General features: G+C 41.6%; 1 protein-coding gene across 1 annotated transcript; it reads right to left on the bottom strand.

Annotated features, from left to right (window-relative positions):
• Window positions 1-1,315: 1,315 nt before the first annotated feature.
• Window positions 1,316-23,208, bottom strand: LOC308103396 (grainyhead-like protein 1 homolog). Its single transcript, XM_080453352.1, has 15 exons — window positions 23,085-23,208; window positions 20,643-20,832; window positions 19,571-19,638; window positions 18,785-19,175; window positions 17,857-17,945; window positions 17,222-17,369; window positions 15,598-15,709; window positions 15,292-15,386; window positions 12,731-12,971; window positions 10,374-10,495; window positions 9,466-9,494; window positions 8,317-8,393; window positions 7,694-7,779; window positions 6,727-6,791; window positions 1,316-3,774 (listed from the first exon to the last, which is right to left on the bottom strand). The coding sequence occupies exons 1-15, from the start codon at window positions 23,102-23,104 to the stop codon at window positions 3,654-3,656; spliced, it is 1,854 nt and encodes a 617-aa protein (XP_080309478.1). The 5' UTR covers window positions 23,105-23,208; the 3' UTR covers window positions 1,316-3,653.
• Window positions 23,209-27,194: the final 3,986 nt, after the last annotated feature.

Genomic DNA, 27,194 nt, shown 5'->3' with positions numbered 1-27,194 from the left:
GCCCTGTGAGCTTGTAGATTGCATGGAATAAAGCAAAAAACTATCTCATGACTGAAAATGTAATGGTGAGGTATTATCATTCGAAAACTGTTGCTGCTGTTCAACATACAACCAACCAGTTGATTGAGGCTTTAACCATTGCTTTTATGGAATTTATGAGGCTATGTTCATGAAATATGCTTCTAAACATGCAGTCTATTGCTAGTCTGACCACTTCAAATACTCTTTAATCTTAAAATAACTAATAATAGCCGATCTACAGGATCACAACATGTCGCAGGCGCCACGTGTTGTGAGCTTGTTGATCTGCTACTTCCGGTGCACGACATGCTTTCATAGACGACATGCTGGCTTCTATAGACTGGCTTCTCAGTCGTGACGACTGAGAACTTTTATCCATGAGATTGGCAATTTTCACTGCTTTTGCTTGGCACTCTTGTACGACACAGTATTTAATTGACAAAAGAAAACGTATAGTAAAAAGTAAACATGGAGATATGAGGTTTCTGCCCGAAAGCAACGATATGATTCATTGTAAATTATGGGGGCAGCGGTGGCTCAGGAGGTGGCGCAGCTGTCTAGGAATAGTTAAAGGGATAGTTCACCCAAAAAAATATTTTTTTCCTATCGTCATCCCATGGAGACTTGAATTCATGGATATTTTTTAGTTTTTGTCACATTCCTAAGCCAATAATTTGATGACCAGCGGACCGGTAAGTAGCGGTTCCGGTAGGAGACACAAAGGAGACTCTTTGTGTCTCCTACCGGAACCGCTGCCGGTCATCAAATGATTGGCTTAGGAATGCGACAAAAACAAAAAAATATCCATGAATTCAAGTCTCCATGGGGGAAAAAAAGGTCATTTTGGGGGTGAACTAGCCCTTTAAGTTCCCAGTTTGATCCCTGGGTTCCTCCTCCTGGCTGTGTGTCGAAGTTAGTTAGTTAGTTAGTTTATTTTGATCATCTTTACCAGTCCAGTATCAATAAAATCTCATACACCAAAATAAGCAAACTGTTACATAGTTAAAGGTGATCAAAAAGGAATAGGCTGAAGCTAAAAGCTTATAAGTGCCTATCCTACGTACATAACCTTATGTTTGGCAAAAATAGTTGCAATGAACGAAAGGTCGACAGTAACCAAGCCAAACGTACAAAATAAATTCCAGATTTAAATACATAAAAACTAAAACAATCCCACCCCTATCAAGTGTCCATGAGCAAGGCACTGAACCCCCGACTTCTCCAGATGAGCAGCCTTGCATGGTTGCCTCCAGTGAGTGTGTGAACGTATGAATGAATGTAATGCAGATATTTGTAAACGCACCATTTATTTTATATTAATGTCACATGATCACATAAAAAAAAAAACATCAACGTTCTCAGAAATATATATTAGATCGATCTCAAAATACATTTGAACAAAATACATTTTGTCAAACACTGACAAATAAAATAATTAAACCATATCTTCGCTATATAAACACTTTTGTTATTCTTCAACGGTGGAATAACTGGTTTGACTTGACTGTGTTTCCCGTCTGTCGTTTATCGTCTCTTACTTTGCAAACCTGATTAAGCGTTATCAGCGATAAGAAAACTTGACTGCCAACACATTCCAGACACATTTTCTAAAGGTGACCATAAAACTCCCAGTAGTTCATAAACACCTCCCTCACTTGATATGTTTACACCACATAAGACATTAACTGTCTTTATTCATTTCATATGAAGCACATTTGCCTTCTCTCTCTCCTCCTGAAATGTGCCGTAGCATTAAAGTCAAAGTTGGTGGCGTGTAAAATAATACTGAAATGTGTCGTTTTGTACAGAATGAGGTAGACGTGTCACGGTAAAATCCTTAGTGGTAATTTCACCCCTGAAGAGTGTACCAAGGGTACACTCTCAAATGTGGGTCCATTTGGTTCCATACTACTGAATGTACGCTCTTTAGTGAGAGTTCAGAAAAAAAATAGCAGTTGGGAATACAACTTTTAAATTCACAAACAATTATAAAACAAAAAAGATTTTAATTTATAAAGTCAATTAAAAAAAAACACAATCTTTACACTATTTGTTGACCCTTTTATCCACTTTGTGGATTCAAACTATTAACTACTTCATGTTAGTCATTGTCTGTCTTGCAGCAGGGGTCTGACTGACATACAGACAGTGGATATCAGTTGGTCAGAGTCTGTCAAGTACAGTTGTGTAAACAGGTGACTAATCCTGCTGTAGTAGGGGCCCCTAAAGGTCAACATGTGTTCCTCTTTCAGGGGCCCCCCTCGCCTCACCAGAGGTCAGTTTTGGAGATAGGCAGAGCAGAGAGTTATGACTCTTGGGAGTCTAGCGATGGCAGCCATCTTGGCTCCATAATCTTGATCCATAGCTGCTGCTGCTGCTGCTACCAGGAACCGTAGCAGGACTCTTTGTTCTATTTAACCACTTAAACCCTAGACTTAATTGACCACATTCCCAAGGGCTCTATACTAGGCCCCCCTCCTGTTTTTGCTCTACACCAGCGACTCCTAACCTGTGGGCCTGGGGACTGCTATGTTTGCTGCATGTACACCCCAGAAGAGGGACGCTAGGGTTCAAGTGGTTACGCAGACAAGACGGAGAAGCCGGTCCAACGCCTCTGTCTGTCTTTATTGAGATAGATTGTTTAGCAGAACTAGAGAGGGACACGGTGGATGCAAAGACCCCCGCTGGGACAGATAAGATAACGGTTCACAAGACGCCTGGATCAACAGGAAGGTTTACATTTGGGACGTTCTCTATGGCATCGGTTCTCAAAGTGGGGTTCGGGGACCCCCAGGGGTCCTTGGGGGGGATACCAGGGGGTCCCCAGAAAAATGTGTTAATATAGCTTCACAATCATTTTAACCACTTTAAACCATATTTTATACTTTGGCTATTCAAAAATCGCGGTGCCGCGCTACGAGCTTGTTGATCTGCTATTTTAGAAAAATATAGAAATTTTGTGCAAATCTTTGAATATATATTTTTTTTTAATGCGAACATTTGTAAGTCAAACCTTTGCTTCTGGGGGTCCCTGAAACAAAATTTTTTTTAGATGGGGGTCTGCGGCCAAATACATATTTTGGGGGTCCTTGACATGAAAAATTCTGTGCCTCTTTTCCACTACAAGACCAAAGTAAACCATGGATTTGTTTCCATAACGCTACGGCTCGGCTTCAGATAAGGTTCCCAGAAGAACCTAATTTGGGCCCTTGCTCAGGAGGCAGCACCAACCCCCGAGTTCTGGGAACTTTAGAACTTGTACTTTCTTATCATTTCGAAAATAGCGAATATAGCAGATCTACAAGCTCACAATAAACGCTTGTAAACCGGCTATTCATTACAGTTGAACCAACACACACATGGGCGCTGAGACAGGCACTATACAGGACAATGTAGGAGAGACAGACAGTAGGACAGCTGCTGAGAGGGAGACAGGTGTGTGTAGGAGAGACAGACAGCATAGGACAGCTGCTGAGAGGGAGACGGTGTGCGTAGGAGAGACACAGACAGTAGGAAGGTTCCGAGAGGATTGCCGTGTGTCTGTCCAAAGTGTCCTTCACAGAAGACACTGACCTGCTGCCTTGCTGTAAATGTACAGTCAGCGTGGTGGGGTCAAGGGTCACGGGCCGGGGTCAGATCTCAGTGAGGGTGAGGAGTACCTGACCCCCCATGTTCATCTCATCCATGCTGATGAGGAAGGTGTCCTCGTTGGAGTAATGTCGGATCATGTTGTCGTCCATGTTCACCAGCATGCTGCAATATAGAAGAGAACCCATTAAAAACCGGGAAAGCATCAATAGATTTTAGCTTTATATATATATATATATATATATATATATATATATATATATTTATATAGCAACATATACGTTCTTCAGAAAACTCTTAGGATTTAGAACAGTGGTTTAGAACAGTGGTTCTCAAAAATGGCAGATCTACAAGCTCACAGCATGGCACACATAGCTTGTACATCTGCTATTTTTGAAAGAATCTTAAGTTTTTTTCCCCCCGTTTTTTTATACGTTTGAGAACTAACTGATTTAGAAGGCATTTGTAGAATCGGCCTCAGGTCTTTATGGGATAATGTAATATAATATAATTAAGCAATAACTCACTACAGCCCATGGTATCGTCATTAATACCTTAATCACACATACTGTAAGCTGAGTGCCGACAACCCCCTTAGCTGTGATATAATGACAATATAACATGGCCTGCCCTGGAGTGAGCGATTGCTTTTATAAAACTGCTGCCATGTATGGACAATTCATAGACATTCATAGTCTCAATAAAACACTTTTTTTTTTTTTTTTAAATCAACATCATTAATCAAAAATAATTACAAGAATGAGGCCTACAAGAGAATTGGTCATGTAGAAATGGTAGTTGCTATGCCATGTTTACGTATAGAATTTCTTCACTCTCTTCTTTGCACAGCTCTCCTATACTGAATTATTCTTAACGATGGTGGTTTCTATGCAATGTTTACGTATCGAATTTTCTCCCACGTTGGCCACTCTCTTCTTTGCACAGCTCTCCCTACTGAATTATTGTTAACAAACTTTAAAACTAGCCATTGTAAATGTGAAACTACATGCATTTCATTATGCAAATTCCCATCCCCCCCCCCCCCACATAACAGTATAATCCCCGTCACTGCCGACTCGTACAGCTGGTCATGTGGGAGGCTGAAGACAACCACATGTCTCTTCAGATACACATTGAGTCACCAGCCGCTACTTTTCACCTGACAGTGAGGAGTTTCACCGGGAGGGCATATAATGCGTGCGGAGGAACGCGCTATCCCACGCTAGTTCCTGAAGGCGCCTCTTCATCATCCTATAGGATAGTGCAACGACATAGATCGCCCTCCCCGCCTGGCTTCCTATCCCTGAACATGGCCAGTTGTATTTTTGTTTAGCCACTGGGTGATACAGAACTGTACAAAGACAGATGTCATAGCCATGGTATATGGTTATTAGACCATACCTATCAACAGGCATGCAATGCTCATTTGGTATGTTCTTGCACTCTATTTCAATGACGTGACGCGTATGTCGCTTAACACCTACACTGCAAGTCACACAATGGACAATTGATATGCATCTAGGCTTATTCCTATGTTAATTCGCTAGGTGTGAGTCGGGAGCCTGTGAAAACTTTGTTGAGGTGCGAATCTAAAGTAGTTTTAAATCTATGCGTGTGCCTGCGTGTGCTCCTGGTCAAATAGGTTCCGGCACGGCGTGCAAGGCCGTCCAGTGAGCATTGCACCCCTGCCTATCAACCAATCAGGTTGTGTGATTTGACTAACCCGTTTTATAACATATAAGATAGGATGACATCATATCAGTTATTAACTTAAGCAAGGGATAATGAACAGTGAGCCAGTCATTATGGACAAAAAAAACCCAGACGTGGCGATTAGATCCTGGCGCGAAGCAGAGGGGTCTTAATCACCCTGAAGGGGTTATACTGAATGACAATGACTATTCATGGGAATGCCCATCCAAAAAAAATCCTGTTTCCTGGGAAAGTCTACTTTCTGCAATGCATATGTTTTAACTCAAGACATGCTTTTAAGTTTATACAACAGCTGTGTGCCCGCTGCTGTGTACGCCGGTGGCACACACAGAAAGGCCATTTTATTTTTGCATGCTGTCGGTGTATCTCTAATGTTTTATATGCTATTATTTTGTCATAACGCAAGAGCACTGTTAGGCCCACTCAGTTCTTAAAATGTTGATTTGCCTTTTGCACATAAAGCATGACATGCAGGCCGCTTGTTTTGTTCTTTATTTAACCTACTAATATTGGCTTTGAAATGCTGAAGTTAAAATAAATAAATATTCTGTTAACTTTGAGGGTCACCTGGGGCTGGGGCACCAAAGCTATTTTTGCCAAATGTTTGCCTATTATTACGTGCCCAGAATAGGGACGCTAGGGTTCATGTGGTTAATATATCTAACATTGCATGGCTATCACAGAAGGCGCGCAGGGCGCGCTGTGGAACAGCAGCCTCTGAGTGCAGAATATAGAATCAGTCTTTTTAAAATGCCAAACGACTTGCTTTAATGAATTCCATACATATCACTTCCATGAGGCTGTTCTTCTCAGCAGACAGAACACACAAAATGAACTTGGCATTTCATATTCCTCGTATAGGAGTCACAGGCTCGTAGCAAAGTTCAAGCAGCATGCTGCATGTTTATATTATGTTGATGAACATAAATGGTGTTCTTTTGCTTTAATGTAAACTAGTCCATACCCGGGGTTATGTGCAGTCAACGGCTGTAAGCATGGCTAGGCGCGTGTCCCGTCGCGACCCCCCGTTTCGTTTATTGTTGCCACAATGCTTGAAATAATGGGTTTTGACTGTATCTGAAATAAGGAAAGGTTCCCAGGATAGGGTAGTAGCTTTCTTTTCCTGGCCGGGCTAGAAGATGTTTCATTTTCAAGAAAATTATTGAACCCTTAAAAGTGATTTAATGCCATTATCTTTGTGTTTGAACTTTTAACCACATGAACCCCAGGGTCCCTATTCCGGGGGACAAACATTTGGGGGTGATAATGGCAGATCTACAAGCTCATCTATTTTCGGCAAAGAGATTTGGTGTAGAGGGAAAAAAGTAGGGGACCTAGAATAAATTCCTTGAGGACTCCAGTCAACAAAGTATGCCAGGTTTTATATTAATAACAATATCTTACCCGTTCTTACACCTCCTGTAGACTTTCCCGATTTTCTGTGTTGGCAGCTCAAATTTTTCCGATACCTACAGAGACAACAAAGTACTTGGCTATTAATAAAAATAAAAACAAGATATTTAAAAAACCCATTGTCAACTAGAATGACATTCCTCAACCAGACTAAATTTTCTCTCTTCTGGAACAATTTGTGGGGCCCGATACGGCCCTCGGGACCTACTTTGGAACTTGCCCCGCTCAAATGAATGACCACTTCCTGTCAGACACAAACAGGAAACAGCCCTCACTTCCTGTGCCATGGGGGTCACAGGGTCATGGGGTGGCATATAGACTGGAGCAGTTGAAGTTATTTTTACTCTGCATAACAGAGCTTACTTAGCCTCCCTACTTTGCTACCAGAGCTTGATACTATAGTTGGTTGGTGACCTATTTGTCAGACTAATAGCCGCTAACTAAACCACTTAAAACCCTATACTTAGTTCAGTGGTTCTCAAGGTGGGATTCGGGGACCCCCCCAGGGGTTCCTGGGTTTCCAGGGGGTCCTCAGCTAAATTTGTTAATATAGCATCCAAATCACTTTAACCCTACATTGGAACAAGCTCGGATATTTGGAATATTTCTGAAACATTTTAACAACATAATCTTGGGTCCCTGGCACAAAGAATTTTCAGATGGGGGTCCATGGCCAAATACATATCAATATGGGGGTCCTTGACATGAAAAGGTATGGGAACCACTGACTTAGTTGAACGGATTCCCAAGGGCTCTAAAAACTCTTGGGAAAGACATGAAAAAGTATGAGAACCACTGACGTGGTTGGCCGGATTCCCAAGGGCTCTAAAAGCTCACAACGCGCCGCATTAGATCAGCTATTTTCAAAGAGCGTTGGTCCCAGAATAGGGATGCTATAGGGTTCAAGTGGTAAACTAAATTATTTAACGAACTAGTGGTCAATGTGAAGAAGACTCACAGCGTCCAGCAGTCCACACAGAGTTGGTGTCCTCAACATCAGAGCGTCAAACACCTCGTCCTTCTCCTTACGCACATACAGCAGGACTGGACAGACAGACAGACAGACAGACGGGTGAAGTTAGTAGTCTACTAAGGTATTTTTACTGTTCTTGTGTCAAACCACAAAGAAAACATTGTTCATTTTTTGAATAACTCCTCTTTAAAGAGAGAGAGAGAGGGAAGGACATAGAGAAGAGTCAGAAAACATGAGAGAATGGTTGACCCAGAACACACACAACCAGTCAAGACAGACAGACAGACAGACAGACAGACAGACAGACAGACAGACAGACAGACAGACAGACAGACAGACAGACAGACAGACAGACAGACAGACAGACAGACAGACAGACAGACAGACAGACAGACAGACAGTACAGTACAGTAAAGTAGAAGACTCATCAAAGTATTGATTCTCAATCTCTAATTGGTTTTGTTGATCTGCTCAGGAGGAGACAGATACTCAGAGAGAGAGAGAGAGGCGGGGGGGGGGGGGGGGGGCGTGGAGTATGAGAGAGAGGGAGTGAGAGATAGAAAGTGAGAGACACAGACAGAGAGAGGGAGACAGAGAGTTATCCTCACCTGTGTGTTGTTCAGTTTTGGACATCTTGGCCTGTGGAGCAGACTGTCCACTGGACAGCGTCCTCTTCTGTCCCACCCTGAGAAGACAACACACACACACTGTCAAATTCTGAGTGTTCATCTGAATCAGTGGTTCCCAACCAGTGGTTTCATTTTACGCTCTCAAGAGTTAAATTATTGTTAAACATCTGCATTACTTAATTAAATAATTGTTATTTTGATCAACATCTCTGCTATGGTACCACATCAATACAGCATGGCATTGTGGATCTCATCCAACAACAACAAAATATTTAAAGTCTTGGGTCTGAGAGGCTAAATCTAATCAAATGGTGGTCCGTGGCTCAAGTGCCAAATAAATAATGGACCTTGATGTGAAAAGGGTTGAAAACCACTGTCATAATTATAACCTAGTGGTTCTCAACCCTTTCAGATCGCGACCACCCCAAAATAATCATATTTGAACTGAGGACCTCCAACCCTGACAAGCATTACATTTAGTTTGACTCGGTTCCACAGATAAATATTGTGAAAATAGCCGATCTAAAAGCTCAGAAGTTTTGCCTCTTTCTTAGGTAATATTGGACAATTTTGCCAATGTTTGACCATTTTTTTAATAGTATAGTTTGTTGATGACCTTTGATGCAGTAAAGGTCTTTTTTTCCTCCAAATTACAGGCATTAGAAGTGTCCTTAAATTGTCACTTTAGAAATGTGCAGCTACCCTGTATACACTTATACAGTATGCTGGTTTGTTTACTGTTGAGTGAGAAAACAATGTTGCACATTAAGCTAATCATCTGCGGATGATTTTCCCGATCCCACAGTTTGAGATCCACTTATCTAACCCAGTGGAGATTTATGGCTCCATTTGGTTCCCTTTTTACATACTGTATTAATTTGTACATACTTGAACATTATAGTAGATAGATCTACAAGCTCACAATGCATCACCACAGGGTGTGTTGTGAGCTTGTAGGTCGGCTATTTTCGGCAAGGGGGCGGGGGGGGTATAGAGCCCATGGGATTCCGGTCAGTATTATAAGTGATTCAATTAGTGTAACTGTAATATCAAATCACAACACAATAACACTGCATCTACAGTCACATCATAACTACAGAGTATTGAGGTCAAAGTTCAACTACCCACCTGTACTCTGTGCCATCCGATGGACCAGTCTGTGGAATGACAGACAGACAGGCAGACAGATATTAAAATAAGATAAATACATCCAGAAGATAACAATCTCTTGACTGCTTATTAAATCTCACACATGACTGCAGGGCTGTGTGTGTGTGTGTGTGTGTGTGTGTGTGTGTGTGTGTGTGTGTGTGTGTGTGTGTGTGTGTGTGTGTGTGTGTGTGTGTGTGTGTGTGTGTGTGTGTGTGTGTGTGTGTGTGTGTGTGTGTGTGTGTGTGTGTGTGTGTGTGTGTGTGTAACCACACGCAGAGTAACTGACGGAATAATAATTAATAATTATTGTTTGCATTGGCAGTGATGACAGAGAGAGAGAGTGAGAGAGAGAGAGAGAGAGAGAGAGAGAGCAACAGCGAGAGCGAGAGACAGACAGAGACAGACAGACAGAGAGAGAGAGAGAGAGAGAGAGAGCAAGAGCGAAAGAGAGAGGGAAGCCTATACACAAGGACACGCTATCCATGGAAGAGGTGAACCGAGGACAGGGGGAGACAGACAGACAGAGACACAGACAGAGAGACGGGTGTGAGGGACTGACCCAGAAACAGAAGAAAGAGTTAGACAGAGTAGAGAGACAGATGGACCTAGAAGGAGAGAGAGAGAGACAGACAGGACAGTTCATTACACAAACATTCAGAGAGGAGGAGGAGAGGTGAAATAAGGACACAGAGATGAGGAAGAGAGAGAGAGGGGGAGGGAGGAAGGGAGGGGAGATGTATAGAAAGAGAAAAGTCTGTACAGAGTTCAGTAAACAGAAGAGGGAAGGGAAGGTGAAACGAGGACACAGAGAGAGAGAGAGAGACACAGAGAGAGAGAGAGAGAGAGAGAGGGGCAAATGTATAGTTAGATGGACAGACATGTACCTGTCTGTGTGACGATGATGATGACGAGTAGCAATGTTTTTGTTCCGGGATGAAGAGGACCGGCTGGGAGTTCAGGTCTCTGATTGGCTCGAACACTGTGACATCCATATACCTGCCACTCGCTGAACACCCACACCCACCAACACACCCACCCACACACACACACACACACACACACACACAGTCACACACACACACACACACACGTTACCATAACTGAAATTACAGCCTCAACCGCCTTAAACTAGAAAAACAAAAGCCTTCCAAGTGGAGGATGAAGTCATGGAAAAGGGGAGGTTTGGATGGCTGTTGAAAAACACAGACAGAGAGCAGCATTGTCCTGGCCGCACGCTCAGCCTTTATATCCCGTAATGGACAGGAGAGACACCAGACACATCATCTTTCCTCGTCGAGCCAGATTTATTACTCGCCCGTACGACGGCTTCGCGCGGCCGGAAATAGCCGACATACAAGCTCAGGACGCGTCGCGTCCGCGACGCGTCCTGAGCTTGTATATCAGCTATTTCCGGCCGTGTGATGGAGCGTAGAATTAGCCAACAGTGTTTGGAAAAACATTGTTCTCTGCCTTTTGTTTTCAAGAACGACACAACCTCCGTTTTCAGTGAATTCAGTCCACCGCCAGAACTCTTTCCTTGGATGTTTTTTGTCTTTGACATTAAGTCAAGTTTCTCTTTTGTTTGCTGTAGCGTGAAGGACAAACCTCTCTTGTCCTCGAACTGAGTTCAATGTGGAGATAATGACTGAGCTGATATTTAACACTTTAAATGGCAGAATGTTCGCAAGAGTCTGTCATTACTGAAGTGTCACCGTCACATCTTCTAATTTGGGCTTCACATACCCGCTGTTACACATCCACACATCCACATCCATGTGCTTGTAATTTGTATGTGTTTAATCCTTTAAAAGAGGGTGTTAAGTGATATTTCTTTGTCAAAATAAGTGTTAAATAGCTCTATATTCTGGTAATCAATTGCTGTAGAGTGTGTTTGTTCAGTAACAGGGGTGTACCTGTCTCTCCAGCTCTTGAGCAAACAGAAAATTTAATATTTAGGTCAGGATACCCATTTCATCCAATCAGGAGAGAGAACTCATACAGGATACAAGATAAACAAGTGAAATTGGAAGTGATGAAACAAAGAAATGAGCAGGAAAAAAGTCGGGACACTATAATTTTTTCCCCCAAGCTGATAAATGGGTTCGGATTGGCTGAAATTGGTGACCCACCTGAAAAAGTATTGTTTTGTTTACTAAAAGAGGTTGGGAGACGGGGAAACCCCTGTTATTGAACAAACACTCTATAGCAGTGATTCGTATTGGAATCTAGAGCTTTCACCGTAAAAAAAAATAAAAATCACTTACACCCCTGTTACCATTCCTTTAACCCATTTAGACCTGAGGCCGATTCTAAAAACGCCTTCTTAATCCTACCTACGTTTTCCAAAACAAACTTTAAAAAAAAGCTGAATTATGTTGCTATATATCGTCTCTGTCGGGTGGAAACCTCATATGTCCAAAACATATGTCAAAAGCATCAAAAGCAGCAGATCTACAAGCTCGGTAGATCTGCTACTTTTGATGCTTTTGTGTGACGCTGTAGTATGATCAAGTAGGGCGTTAATTTACAAAAAAAACACAAAAAGTTAAAACATGGAGATAAGAGGTTTCTGCCCGACAACAACGATATATAGCAACTAGGTGTGCATCGGCACTGCCCTCACGATTCAATTCTATTACGATTCACGAGGTAACGATTCGATTACGATTAACCTTATCATAATTTGATTCGATGCTGCATCGCAATGCATCACACTATACTATATTACTGAGAACCTTTTCATCAGTCAATACAAGCAGTTAGATATACTGAACAACATATACATCTGGCTGCTGCTCTGTGCAATTAGTAATATGATAAAAAAAAATCTCCAAGAACGGGCTCTATCTCGCAAATAGAGGAGTATAATAATACTACTATTGTTCCCTTCTGAGAATGAACAGGCACGGCACGTTCCAGAACGTGGGGCGCAGGAACACAACAGAATAAAGTCCCGGCAGCACACATTATTAGACCTGAAAATCTTCATTTTCTGGTCAATAATCGATTTTTGACATTTGTGAATCGATTCATAATCGTCCACGTCCGCATCGCGATTAATCTATGAATCGGTTATTTTTGACACCACTAATAGCAACAACAAAAAGGTGTTCCCAGCTTGAAAGGCATAACAAGGAACAGGTGTAACAGGCCTAAAATGGGCTAAAGCATGATGTCATGGTTATTTCCGTTTCGTCCGCTCCCATGATGCAACGGTGTAGGTCGAGAGAGAGACACTGACCTGCGTTGGAGGCGTCCAGGCCTTTGAGCCGCCGGCGGTTCTGTTTCCTCTCCTCGTCGCGGATCTTCCTCTCGGCTCCCTTGTCGCAGAACACCTTCACCTGGCTGGCCGCGCGGTGGACCCGCCTCTCTCCGCCGCCGGCCATGCCCACGTAGCTGTCAATCTGCAGGACGAGGGGGAGACCGCGGACCCCCTTCTGTGGGGAGAAGTCCGTGCTCAGACAGTGGACAGACACAAAGATCTGCAAGGAGACAGACACACACGCACAAAGACAGAGTTCATTGAGTTGCAGTGTTGTAAAGAAACTAAGTACATTTACTCAAGTACTGTGCTTAAGTAACATTTTGAGGTATTTTTTACTTTACTGGGGTAATTCCAATTTTCAGTACTTTTACTTTTAGTCCACTACATCTCAGAGGCAAATATTGTACTTTTACTCCACTACAAATTTTTGATTTTTTTTTGTTACTAGTTACTTTGTAGATTTTGATTATTATTACAAAACATACATTAACCACTTCAGCCTTATATACATTTTGGCAGTAAACTTTGAATTCCGGACTTTTACTTGTAACAGAGTATTTTTTACATTGCAGTATTGATACTTTTACTTAAGTAAAAAAATTAGTACTTTGTCGGTCCACCACTGTTGTGTTGTGAGTAAAAAGGTGTAGACAGTCAGTGTATTAGAAAGTGGAGTGGGGAGGCAGAGGGAGAGAGAGACACTGTGTTCTCAGACAGTTCAGACACAAAGAACTGCAGAGGATGGAGAGAAAAAGGTGAAACAAGGACAGAGTGATGCAGACAGAGAGAGAGAGAGAAGATGAGACGGACAGACACACAGGTAGACATATAAGACAGATATATAGACAGACAGTTAAGACATATAGATAGGAGATATAAACAGATATAAGATAGACGGACAGACAGACAGACAGACATATTGACAGATATTAAGAAAGATAGATCGATATATATATAGACAGACAGACAGACAGAGACATAGATATTGACATGTATTAAGAAAGATAGATCGATAAACAGACAGACAGTGACCCTAAGTGACATATACACATATTTCAGAATTAAGTACAAAAGACGTTCAACGACTGCAGCAGACACATTCATCATGAGCTCATAAAGTGGTGAATAGATATTGATTTGCAGATGATATAATTGCCCATAATAGGGAAAGGAAAGGCAATAATAGTGAAAGGTAACATAAGGACACCAAATGCAGTGTTATAAAACATCACACACACACACACACACACACACACACACACACACACACACACACACACACACACACACACACACACACACACACACACACACACACACACACACACACACACACACACACACACACACACACACACACACACACACACACACACACACACACACACACACACACAATCAACTTTTTCCGCGGCAGCCATGTTAGCCCCACGCTTGCGCTCCGACTGTTGCTAGGTGACTTTGGAATGTTGGGCATGTTGCCATGGTGATTGCGCTGAGAGGAGGATTGCATCCTACCTCTGGTCTCTCTCTCTCTCTTACACACACACACACTCACTCACTCACTCTCTGGACAAACATTGTTGTTATATTGTGTTTACTATTATTATTAAATTACTAGAGTAGTAAAGTTGTCTATGCCAGTGGTTCTCAACCTGTGGGTTGGGACCCCCAGGGGGGTCCCCACATGATTTTGAGGGGTCCCCAGATGATAGTAAAGTGACAATTTAAAGGACTTTTAATACCTAAAAAAATATTCTTTTTTTTAAATCAAAAAGAAGAAAATAAATTAAATTCAATAAAAAAAAAGACCATTACTGCATCAAAAGTAAACTGTAGTATAAAAACTGGTCAACATAAGAAAGAGGCAAACATTTTGAAAATAGCTCCAAATAGTAGATCAGATAGTAGATGTGCTTTTCTGGGTGGCAGGTCCCCAGATCAAATATGATTATTTTGGGGGGTTCGCGGCCTGAAAAGGTTGAGAACCACTGGTTTCTCAACATCTGGTCCGGGGTCCACCAGGACCCTTTTGGGTCTGTAACTCTGAGCGTGTACAAATGGAACCATTTAGGACCCCACACTACAGTGTAAATGTCTCAGTGTTGGGTACAAATGGAACCAATTTCACTCTGAGAGAATACAACACTTCATCATCTTCTCTAAATTCTATGACAATTATTGTTCTGTTAATGTGAAAATGTAAATCTTACATGAATTATTATTAATATTAACCATAGTTGTCATAATAATAATAATGATGATCTCCATGTGTTTTACGCTTATTGTTAATCCAGTCTCCATTGTGTATGGCACCCCCAGCTGGGCATGTTGTGTTACTACAGCTCCTGTTCTAACCTGTGAAATACTAGTGAAATTACTGTCAACTGTTCCTCATTATTGCTGGGAAGTCCCTGGAGGCCCTTTTACGGACCCCTGGGTGCATGTCCCTGGACCCAACTGTGAGAACCACTGATATAGAAAGAGAGGGATAGATAGACAGACAGACAGACAGACAGACAGACAGACAGACATACCCGTGCTTCATTCCTAGAGTCCCAGGTAAAAGACACAGCGTTGTACGCGATCTCCTCGATGTTGTCTATGGTGCTGAAACTCTCCTTGTAGTCGGCTGGACAGAAACACACAACATATCAACCGTTATCACCATACACCGAACCATGGATGAAGATTTATACCCTGTAGTGTGACAGTGTCGATTTCCGCCAAGAGACATCATGGCGTGATGGAGTATACAGTACATGAAGCTTGTTAAGCAGTTAGATTTGAGAGGTTGTGTGTGCGTGATGTGTACTGTGTACTGAGTGTGTGTGTGTGCTCACCTATATCTAAACAGCGTTGTTTGGCGGTGTGCTGTCTGCTTTGCCAGAACCGCCAGTGTTTCAGCTGCTCCTCTGTGAACTTCTCTTCTCCAAACACCAGCATCACCTCACTCTGTGACACATACGCAATAAGAAATACACATATTTAACACCCAAAACAGAATAAACGTGAAGCCGTAGTTTGTTTGTGTCCGGGTAGCTCAGTCGGCACAGTGGGTTCGATCCCGGACACCAGCGTATGAGTAGCACGGCTTGGGTGCGGCAAGTCGTGCGGTAAGTACTGGGAGCTGATGGTAGGTGTGGCGCTCCACCTCAGCATTCCATCTCCCAGGGGTCTAAGCGCATTGTAACTGGGATAGACTACCGTGTTCTCGGCTGATACCGACAATAATGCCTCTCCGACCTACTGTTGTTTATTCATATAATATTATTGGCTGTCAGGTGGACACCTTGCATGTTCACAACCGTAACTTTTCAGGAAACTGTGTTCCGGTGGCTCTAATGTAGTTCTTATTAGTCATTACCTATTGTTGATACTTTTCATCAGTATAATAATTTCATCAAATAATTATAGAACCCACAGACAAACTTAACCACTTTCTAAATGTTTCAACAAAGCAGCAAAATTAGCAGTTCTATAAGCTCGCAACGCATCGTGCTATTTTCGCTACCTTTGTGTGACACTTAAAGTAGGGCACTAATTTACTCAGTTGAAATACGTAGATACAAGGTTTCTGCCCAACAGCAACGATATATAATGACATAAAAGCTCCATTAGTAACGTCTGTCCTTTGAATAAACCCCTAATTAATTCCCAGTGTTCAAAAGGAATCCTCCAGACGCCACTGTGCCCATGAGCAAGACACATGGTCCACAGGGGCTGTTCAAATACCAACAGGAAATAATTGGATGAACTGGGAAGCTAATAATATTAATAGCTTGAATGTATATAGCGCCTTTCATGAACCCAAGGACGCTTTACATCAAACACAATGAACAACCAAATAAAACCACTATTTGCCATAAGCCTGAGAGAATAGGTGTCTTTTCAAGGCAGCCTTAAAAGAGTCCAGTGTTGGAGCATGGCGAATCTCCATTGGGAGAGAGCGTTGGACTGCCACACTGAAGGCTCTGTCCCCCAAGGTTCGCTTGCTTATAATAACACCTCTATAATAACATTTCATAACTTTTATTACGCAACCACATGAACCCTAGTGTCATAATAGGCGAATATTCGGCAAGAATACCTAATATACAAGCTCACAGCATGACGCGTTGTGAGCTTCTAGATCACTTATGTTCAGCGACGAGATCTGGTGTAGAGGGGAAAAAGGAGGGGACGTCATTTAAAACGTTAAATGTTTTTGCTACATTTTTTGCTAGATAGTTTTTGTCACATTTGTATATTGTTTAATTATGTTGTTGGCTTTAGTTGGTTTGTTAAATGTTTTGTCTACTTGTGTTTATAATGTATTATGGTCGTTGAGGGCCCGTTTGAAAATTAGAGGGTACTTCTCAAGGGATTATTCCTAATAAATAATTTCCAGTGAAAGTTGCAATTAAAACGCACACACACACACACACACACACACACACACACACACACACACACACATACACGTACCCGCACTGTGTAGGGATGGTGTGTCTCGGTATTCAGGCCTCGGAGGGTGATGGGATAGAACTGTCCTTTGTTCAGGTAACTCATCGAACTTGAACCTTTTGGTTTCAAAGACTGAGGAGCCTCTATGATGTATTCAAACTGATGACCGCTAGAGAGACACAGAAAAGAGAGAGAGAGAGAGAGAGAGAGAGAGAGAGAGAGCGAGAGAGAGAGAGAGAGAGAGAAAGATATTATTACAGTTACTAGGGCTGTCAAAATCAAAACATTTTAGTTGACGAAAACAGTCCTACAAGTAAAAGAGATTAATTTGCCATTTCCGCTGCCCGCGTCATTTTGGCACGAGTGCCGACAGACACTCTCAACTAAAAACAGTGTTTAGATGTAAACACTTTCCTATTATGGGCAATTATATCTGCAAATCTATATCTATTCACCACTTTATGAGCTCATGATGAATACAGTCTTTTGTACTTAATTCTGAAATATATGTTTATGTCACTGAGGGTACCCTCAGTGTAATAAAATTAAAACCACATTTATGTGCAAAATATATCAGTGAAACATTATATTTAAAAAATACTTTTGTTTAATTGAAAAGGTTACAGAGTATGACTTCAACTTGAGAGTGTCGTTACCTGGCTCCAGAGCTGGTTGAGGTCATGTAGTCCTCGGGGGTGATGGAGGACAGACGGAGCTGGATGTTGTCCTCGGACAGGGACAGGATCTGGGCGAGACAAAGGACTTGTTTACAATCCTACATAGTACAGTACTATCGTCGCTGTCCGGCAGAAACTTTGTATCTCCATATTTCAACTTTGCTTTGTAAATTAATGTACAACAGTGTCGCTCAAAAGTAGCTAATCTACAAGCTCATAATGCGAAAGACAGTATAGTATTAACCCTAACTTAACCCTAAATGATATGTAGAGAGCTGTGTACTGTAGGTAGGGACTCTAATATAAGAGAGACGCATAATGGCACTTCCCTTTCAATTGTGTCTGATATGTTCTCTCTACATTTCCCTGATGCCGTTTCTACTGCCAGCTAGCAGCTACTGAAACAATCAAACCTTCTAACATGTCTCTTCTAATGGCAAACCACTGTTTCTCAAGGTAGGGTCCGGGGACCACCAGGAGTCCAAATGGACACTTTTTGGTCTGTATGTGGAAATGGAACCAAATGTACACTCTGTTTTGTACACAGTCAAAGTTAAATAAAAACTAATGATTGTACAGCGTGATTGGGGTCCTACAAATAAAAAATATATGTTTCAACTGGGGGTCCGTGGGCTAATGCAGTGGTTCCCAAACCTTTTAGCTCAAGACCCAAAAGCAAAATTAAATTAGTTTTGTCCCAAACTACTGAAAATAGCAGATCTACAAGCTCACACTGTGTCTTTTGGGAAACAGTGGCCTAATGCATTAGCCTGGCATGGCCAGACTAGTCTGCTCAGGGCTATTTTTTTTTATTTGTCTGGTTTCCAGGCTACTAATGCATATCAAACTGGGGGTCCTTGAAATGAAAAAACAAAAAGAGGCTGAGAATCACTGTGCTTAAACACACCTGGCTGGGCGTGTCCTTGTAAGTCTCTGTGTATGTGGAGTCGGGCGTCAGGGCCTTGGTGGTGGTGGTGGTCCCGGGGCTGTAGGGGTCGCCGGCCCGAATATACCGCGGGCCCTCAGACTGGGAGCTGCTGTGGTGGGACGGCCCTGCGGCAGGGTGGTGAGGGTCCTCCAGCGCTGCTGAGAAGGAGGAGGAAGAGGAAGGGTGCAGGGGAACCTCCAGACTGCTGACTGCGGAGTAGGTGGATAAGGAAGTGAGGGATTGTGGGTAGGAGGGACATTCCTGCTCTCGCTTGTCACCGCCGCCCTGGACGGTCACCGTGTGCAGAGGCACGTTTCTCAGAGGAGTGATGGTCAGCATGGATTCTGGGTAACCAGGAAGCAGGAAGTTACTGTGGAGAAAGACAAGAGAGGACGACGCTCGTTAATACACGTTTTACTGAAATGTTGTTTAACCCATTAAGACCGGGAACGCATCATCACGTGTCATTTTAAATTTCTTTGGCTATTCAAAAATAGCAGATCACAAGCTCATAGCACGGCACTGAGTGCCGCGCTACAAGCTTGTAGATCTGCTTTTTTTTTTTTATCGTGAAATTTGTTGCAAATCATTGAATATATATTTCTTTAAAGCAAACATTTGTAAATCTTTTGCTTCTGGGGGTCCCTGGAACAAAATATTTTGAGATGGGGATCCGTGGCCAAATACATATAATTTTAACAGTAGAATGATGGAAATAATAGTAGAATAGAATTAAAAAAAATGGCAAATTAGAGAGACTTTTACATTTTGTTGGGATCAGCATCCACAGGTTCTGTCTTGATGTGTCCTCCAACCTTCTTGTCCCGAGGAACCTGAACAGAAAAAGAAAAACACTCAAACTGTTTATCTCATCTAGGGGTGCAAGAGTTAGTCAAACTAATCGATTTAATCCATTATTAAATAATGTTATCAGAGTCTTAATCAGAGTTAAATGGTGGATATAATATTGTATATAAATGATATACATTATACACTACTTATGTCTTGGCAGCAATACTCTCCACAGGGGCCACATAATTGGCAGGGATCTTCACCATTTCTTTGAGACGGAAATTCTGCTAATCTTTAAAAGCTGTGCCAGGTATCGGGTGGAGCACAGAGGCTATGACAAAGACCTCCTGAACTGAATCGCTGCCACCATTAATGTGCTCATCCAGAGCATTTTGTATTGTTACCTTCAACTAATTTAACTAATCTTGCTTATTTTTGGTTTATTCAGTTAGTTCTGTGAAATTATTGGTTATTGCTGGTATGTTTTTGTTTTCAATTTATTTTATTATTAATCACTTACAGTGGTGTAAAGTAACTAAGTACATTTACTCAAGTACTGTACTTAAGTACAATTTTGAGGTATTTGTACTTTACTTGAGTATTTCAAATTTCCAATACTTTTACTTCTACGCCACTACATCTAATGTTGTACTTTTACTCCACTACAATTATTTCAAAACTTTACTAGTTACTTTTCAGATATACATTATTTTATTATCAAACATACATTAACCACTTTAGCCCTATTTTATACATAGGCTATTTGAAAATAGCCGATCTACAAGCTCACAATGCGACGCGTTGTGAGCTTGTAGATCTGCTATTTTCAAATATTTTAGTACTTTTACTTTTGGTACCTTAAGTACATTTTGATGCCAATACCTTTATTCCGGACTTTTACTTGTAACGGAGTACTTCTACATTGCTGTATTGATACTTTTACTTAAGTAAAGCAATTGAGTACTTTTTCCACCACTGATCACTTAGTATCAAAGGCAGAGGCATAGATCCCAACCAGCTAATCCAGCCCTGTATGAAAGGTTACCTTGTTATTGTAGTAGTCGTAGAAGTATTGCGGGTTGGAGCCGTCCTCTCCGTTGAGGCTGAGCATGGCCTTAGAGGCTGCCGTCAGAGGGTTCTCCAGATACAGCTTCCACGCGTCCTCGTCCTCCTCGTACCCGGTACCCGAGGCCCCGTACGACTGGTCTGCATGGACCAAAACCAGGCCCCTCTTACTGTAGCCACGGACAGACAGACAGACAGACAGACAGACAGACAGACAGATAAACACACAGACATGGGTAGAAATAAAATGTAAACGATGAAAATGCAATATTATACACTTAAAAACAGTGTTTCGTAAAACACCAACTTTTGTATTGTGATGAATATATATTTAAAATATTTCAATCATGTTCAAACATGAGCAGATCTACAAGCTTACAACGTGCCATAATGCAATACTGGGTGTCGCTACACTGAAACTACTGGCAAACTGTCTTTTAAGTTCAAATTTTGTGTATAAACTAAGGCTTACATGATTACAACCAGGAAAAGACAACACTTAATGCCTCATGCCCTCATCATGATATTACTTACGATATCCAAATTAAACCCTTGATGATATCTAGTCTAATACTGTGATATATCGATGTATATTGCCCAGGCTTCTCTTCTCTCAGTTTCAGTGCTCTCAGACATACATGGCATGAGAGTGGCATGACAGAGAGTGGCTGTAAATGCAGATGTTCCTGTAGAACAGGTCCATTCAACCTGCTCCGCTGTCTGCTCAGGAATGCGACTGAGTGAGAAATGACAGACTCCGCTGATTCAATGACAATATTATGCATTTGTGACCGGCCGGGAGAGGGTGGAGAGAGAAAAACAGCCTCAAATACAGACTTCTGTGCAAACACAATGGCTTTTCTCATGTGTCACTGTCACGGTAGAAGGGTAGGAGAAAGAATAAAGAGCTACTTCATCATTACTCAACAGAGAAATTACTTCTCCTGAGTTTTACATCAAGTTCAGCACTGTCACGCAGCCTACAATGTAATCCCAATTTGACCAAATCTACAATACTACAGATTGCTGATGTTAAAAAGCTGTATAATCTTGTTATTTATACACGAGACAAACTGGCCCATACTATTATTGATCAATTATTTCCCTTCAAATCGTGACTGCCACTGTAATACTGTAACTGTAATAAAGAGAGAGAGAAATGTATTGTCAATTTGTCACACCAAAAGTTGCCGATTGGCACTTCAGTGGCAGTGTGTCATTTAAGTTACACCGTTTGAGATCCAGGGACCCCCATGGGTCTTAGAGGGGGTCCCCAGCAAAAAGAAGAACAGCTTCTTTTTTCGGCCATTTACGAAAAGTTTTCACAAATCTTCTCCTATGGGTGTCCCTGGCACAAAATCTTTTCAAATAGGGGGGGGTCCTCGACTCCTCGCCAAATCAATGAAAATGTTTGAGAACCACTGGCTAATTTGCTACTCACAGCCTGGTGAATGGGATTTCGCCACCCATTCACAAAGCTTAACCACTGAACCCCAGCAGCGTCCATATTCTGGGGGGAACATTTTTAGACAAAGCTCACAATGCATAGCAAATTAGCAATGCAATTCATTGTGTGCTTGTAGATCAGCTATTTTTTAGCAAAGTGCAGAGAGAAAAAAAGCAGTACACAGCCAACTCAGGTCCAATTGACCAGTGGTGGAAAGTAACTAAGTACATATACTCAAGTACTGTACTTAAGTAAAATGTTGAGGTATTTGTACTTTACTTGAGTATTTCCAATTTCCAATACTTTCACTTCTACTCCACTACATCTGAGAGGCAAATATTATACTTTTACTCCACTACAATTATGTGAAAACTTTAGTTACTAGTTACTTTGTAGATTGTGATTATTATTACAAAACATGCATTAGCCACTGCAGCCCTATATACATTTCGGCCATTTGAAAATAACTACAAGCCTACAACGCAATGCAGCGTTGTAGATCTGCTATTTTCAAAAGATTTGTATACATTTGAAAACTTGTGAAATGGGACCTTCTGCACATTGAGTACTTTGTACTTTTGGTACTTTAAAGTACATTTTGATACCAATACTTTTACTTTTACTTGAGTATATCTACATTGCAGTATTGATACTTTTACTTAAGTAAAAAATGTGAGTACTTTTTCCACCAGTTTCTGTGTGCCTCTGCATGACAGCAGTAGCAACCTAACCTAAAAGTAAGCAGTATGTCCAAGTCCAACTACAACTGTCTATTGCAGCCAGTCAATCCATCCAGACCAGATCAAAACTGCATTCCAAAAGCATCTTCTCACATGTGTGTGTGTAGTCAACACAACACACCTGAAACACATGATGTGTGTAGCCAGTCAACACAACACACCTGAAACAGGTTTCTTCATATTTTCCCTTCTTCATACAGACAAACAGTTGTACCAATAGTTACTAGCAACTCACCTGTCACATTCCTCTGACATTTTGCCTCAGTCTGAACCGGCCTTTCTAGTTGTAAGAGTAACAATCCGACCCGTCCAGATTAAGATACAGGTTCAGTTCTGTCGTGCTGTCACGTTCAGTCGCCTCATTCACTTCTGTTCTGACGTTGTTTTTACCTGAGCAGATGAGCTGGTGACGTGTGGGCGGGGCTTAGTTTAAAATGCAAGAGTCCTAGTTCTCTTCTCTTATTATTAACATAATAACGATTTGCTGGGTGTTGCTACCCTGAAACTCGTGGCAAACTGTTTGAAGGGTATTCTTCTTAGACTGGAAGTTCTGTATCTGTCAACTTAGCATACCTTTGATTGGCAACGGTACACACATTACTTTGACGGTGCCAGTTTCTTTCCAAGTTTTGCCCCTATGGTTTTGCGCTAGCCCCGACTGTCAGTCATGGTCATGGATGAACTTCAACATAGTGTTTGCCCTTTCTCTCTTTTTGAAGCGTACATCTACATACATTTTCAAATTTCAAATATAAAGTGCCGACCCCATGGCCACGGATGTTACAATTATGTACGGCTCCTCAGAAGTACCCGTATCTTCCGTATTGTTCAATAAAATCTTTTTAATCCGATCGGTGGCCATTTCTCCGTATTTTCTCCATATGTTTTTAACTACGCGACCCTATCGGTTGCGAGGTGTATTGCACTCTGATACACTATAACCATATGAGAAAATGGCCACCGATCAGATAACATTTTTTATTGAATAATAAAGAACATATGGGTACTTCTGAGAGCCCGTACATAATTTTAACATCCGTGGCCATTGGGTAAGCACTTTATATTTGAAATTTGAACGTTTATGTAGATGCACGGATTAAAAAAAGAGAAAGTGCAAACACTATGTTGAAGTTCATCCATGACGACCGTCTTGGATGCATGGCTAAGTTTTGCCCAAACATAGTTATAATGATAGCCGAACATATATAGCCAAGTCAGCCTTTACGAGCTGTAGACAATAGACAGACATCATAGACTTTAGTTGTACAGCAGGCAGGGTACATTTGAAGTGCTATTTGAATTCACATTGATATTCCACAACTCAGAATTCAAATGTGTACATGTACCACAGTGTTGAGGCCCAAAGGGAAACAATAGTCCTATGCTGCCCCCTACTGTTGGTAGCCAAGATAAATATGTGTGTGTGTGTGATAGAACCAATTTCCCTCTATGGTTGTGAGATCTGGGGACCATTAGCAAACCATGACCTTGAAAAATGGGATAAACACCAAACCGAGACCCTACACACAGAATTCTGCAAATCCATTCTCCGTACCCAGCGAAAAACACCAAATAATGCATGCAGGGCAGAATTAGGACGATACCCACTAATTATCAAAATAAAAAAGAGAGCACTTAAGTTCTACAACCACCTAAAAGAAAGCGACCTAGATGCACTCCATAACAAGGCACTCACACACAGCGAAACCCTAGAGAGATGCCCCCTCAGCCAGCTGGCCCTGGAACTCCGGGCACAAACACAAACAGAGCCACGAGATAGAAAACCCATTGGACTAAACCAAATTATAAAACAGCAAAAGGAAAACTACCTGACACACTGGAAAGAAGCAACACAAAAGCAGAGTAAACTAGAATGCTATCTGGCCCTAAACAGAGAATACGCAGTGGCAGAATACCTGAGCACCGTGACTGACCCAAAACAAAGAAAAATCTTAACTAGGTACAGACTCAGTGAGCACAGTCTTGCGATCGAGAAAGGTCGTCACAGGCAGACCTGTATCCCGAGAGAAGACAGACTATGCACCCACTGCACACAAAATGAAGTGGAAACCGAGCTACACTTCCTAACCGTCTGTCCATTGTACCAAGACATCAGAGACACATACTTCCCACAGATTACAACCACACACAGAGATTTTGAAAACATGACCAATGACAAAAAACTCCCATATCTGCTGGGCGAAGTACAACAATGTGCAAACACAGCAGCAAGATTCGTGAGTTGCTGTGATAGGAAAAGGATATCAAACGGAACACAACCACCCTAAAGACTAATCATTGGGTATATTCCGGCACTATAACTGCACCCAGTGATCTTGGTACATAGAAATTGATCTATTGAAGATTCTGACTTTCAAATGTACATATTTTTCGTTTTGATTGTATTGCTGTATTGTTGTATTATGCTTTCTGCTTTGGCAATGTAAACGTATGTTTTCTCATGCCAATAAAGCCCTTTGAATTGAATTGAATTGTGTGTGTGTGTGTGTGTGTGTGTGTGTGTGTGTGTGTGTGTGTGTGTGTGTGTGTGTGTGTGTGTGCGTGCGCGTGCGCGTGCGCGTGCGTGTGCGTGTGCGTGTGTGTGTGTGTGTGTGTGTGTGTGTGTGTGTGTGTCACCACTTTCACCATCACACATTTCCTTTGTGATGGTGAATAAAAAAGGTGAGGCCAGTTTCATAGAAACAAGCAGGTAATGAGGCAATGTAACTGAAGTACAGGCTTACTGGAGTCATAACCTGCCTTCCACATAGTTTGAACCAGTTATCATTTATAAGTACAGTAGCCTACAATATTATAATCTAATTTATTTGGGTTGCTTGATGACGTTCTTGGTTCACATTTGTTTATTAAAGGAGGAAGTGAAGTCAAGTTTATTTGTCTCCTACTATTAGTCTCAAAGGAAACCAAAGTTTCAAAACAATCCCTGACCTTAACCCCTCAATTCTGAGGTGATAAGAAGTCTGTTTTGGCCAGTGTAACTTATTTACTTTATAGAAATAATGAGCGTGAAACAAATTATAGCCTAGTGTACACATAGACTACACTGGGCCTATTATGTAATTATTGTCATGACAACTCACAAAATGTATTTAGAGCTTTTGGGTTGTCAGTTTATCCTCCTCTTTTATCGTCTAAGTCTAGCATAATTCTACGTAACTTAGTGAAAACAGCTTTGTAGAAAAGGGGGCATAAAAGACTGGGGACCCGCCAGGGCCGGACTGGGACCAAAATTCAGCCCTGGCATTTTGGTCCGGACCACCCACCCCCCGGACCGTTTTGTCAACGGGGGGGGGGGGGGGGGGGGCACATGAACTCTGCAGCCGCACTGAGGCCCCTGCTGGAAAGCATCCCAGCCCAAACATTAACGTAACTAATAATTGGGCCACACGACCCTGAAATGACCGTAATAATCCTAAAACGGGAGCAAAAATATTTGATTTAAAAAAAATTGCCCACTGGCCCGCGGCCCACCGGGCAAATGCCCGGTACGCCAAATGGCCAGTCCACCCCTGGGACCCGCTGTACTACAGTGTCTAACAGCCCATTCAGACATTAACATTAAGGCCCACTGGCCCAGGGTTCCGATTCTACAAATGTCTTCTAAATCCTAACAGTTTTTTTGAGAAAACCTATGTTGCTATAATATCAGTGGTTCTCAAACTTTTTCATGCCAAGGACCCCCAAAATTATATGTATATGGCCACCGACCCCCATCCCAAAATATTTTGTTCCAGCAAAGATTTGAATTAAAACTGTTTGCTTTTAAAAAGACATATAGGACATATTCAAAGATTTGCAAAAAAAAATCACGATTTTTCAAAAATAGCAGATCTACAAGCTCATAGCGCGGCACAGAGCTTGTAGATCTGCAATTTATTATTTTGTAATAGCCAAAGTATAAAATAATGGTTTAAGTGGTACAGATACGTTCCCGGTTTTAATGGGTTTTAATGGGCAGTATGCTACAGCTTCCATTCAGACATTCAGTCAGGGATCCAGTCACCCAAAATGTAAGAGAACATGGCATGCTATACTTTTTGTATTTTTTTCTATTAATTTAGTCATTAGACTTGACTGAAAAATTTGAACAAGGTTTTATTACTTTACAGCACTCAAGGGATTGTGTAGGCTGTCACTAAATGCTTCCCAGATTCACAGAACACATGAGTGGACAACACCAAGTTAAGAAATACACCTTTCCAAATGATTTATAGACATTTTTATTTTAGCGTTTAGTGTATTTTTCCATTATTTTCATCTTTACTTCAGTAGAAATCAACTTTGCCCTGAGTTATGACATCAACCGATATTCTATTCAGCAAAA

The sequence above is a fragment of the Gymnoscopelus braueri genome (genome assembly GCF_963280865.1).
Source record: "Gymnoscopelus braueri genome assembly, chromosome: 16".
Classification (NCBI taxonomy): domain Eukaryota; kingdom Metazoa; phylum Chordata; class Actinopteri; order Myctophiformes; family Myctophidae; genus Gymnoscopelus; species Gymnoscopelus braueri.
Note: the sequence above shows the minus strand (reverse complement) of the source record. Positions and strands in the feature narration are given on the sequence as shown.

What these genes read in the sequence shown, in the direction of transcription:
- LOC308103396 (XM_080453352.1), bottom strand. Translation starts at nt 23,104, where the DNA reads ATGTCAGAGGAATGTGACAG. An exon ending in ACAAGGACACGCCCAGCCAG is followed by an intron (nt 17,946 to 18,784) that starts GTGTGTTTAAGC and finishes TGTCTCGCCCAG; the next exon opens with ATCCTGTCCCTGTCCGAGGA. An exon ending in CAAAACTGAACAACACACAG is followed by an intron (nt 7,780 to 8,316) that starts GTGAGGATAACT and finishes CTGTCTGTCCAG; the next exon opens with TCCTGCTGTATGTGCGTAAG.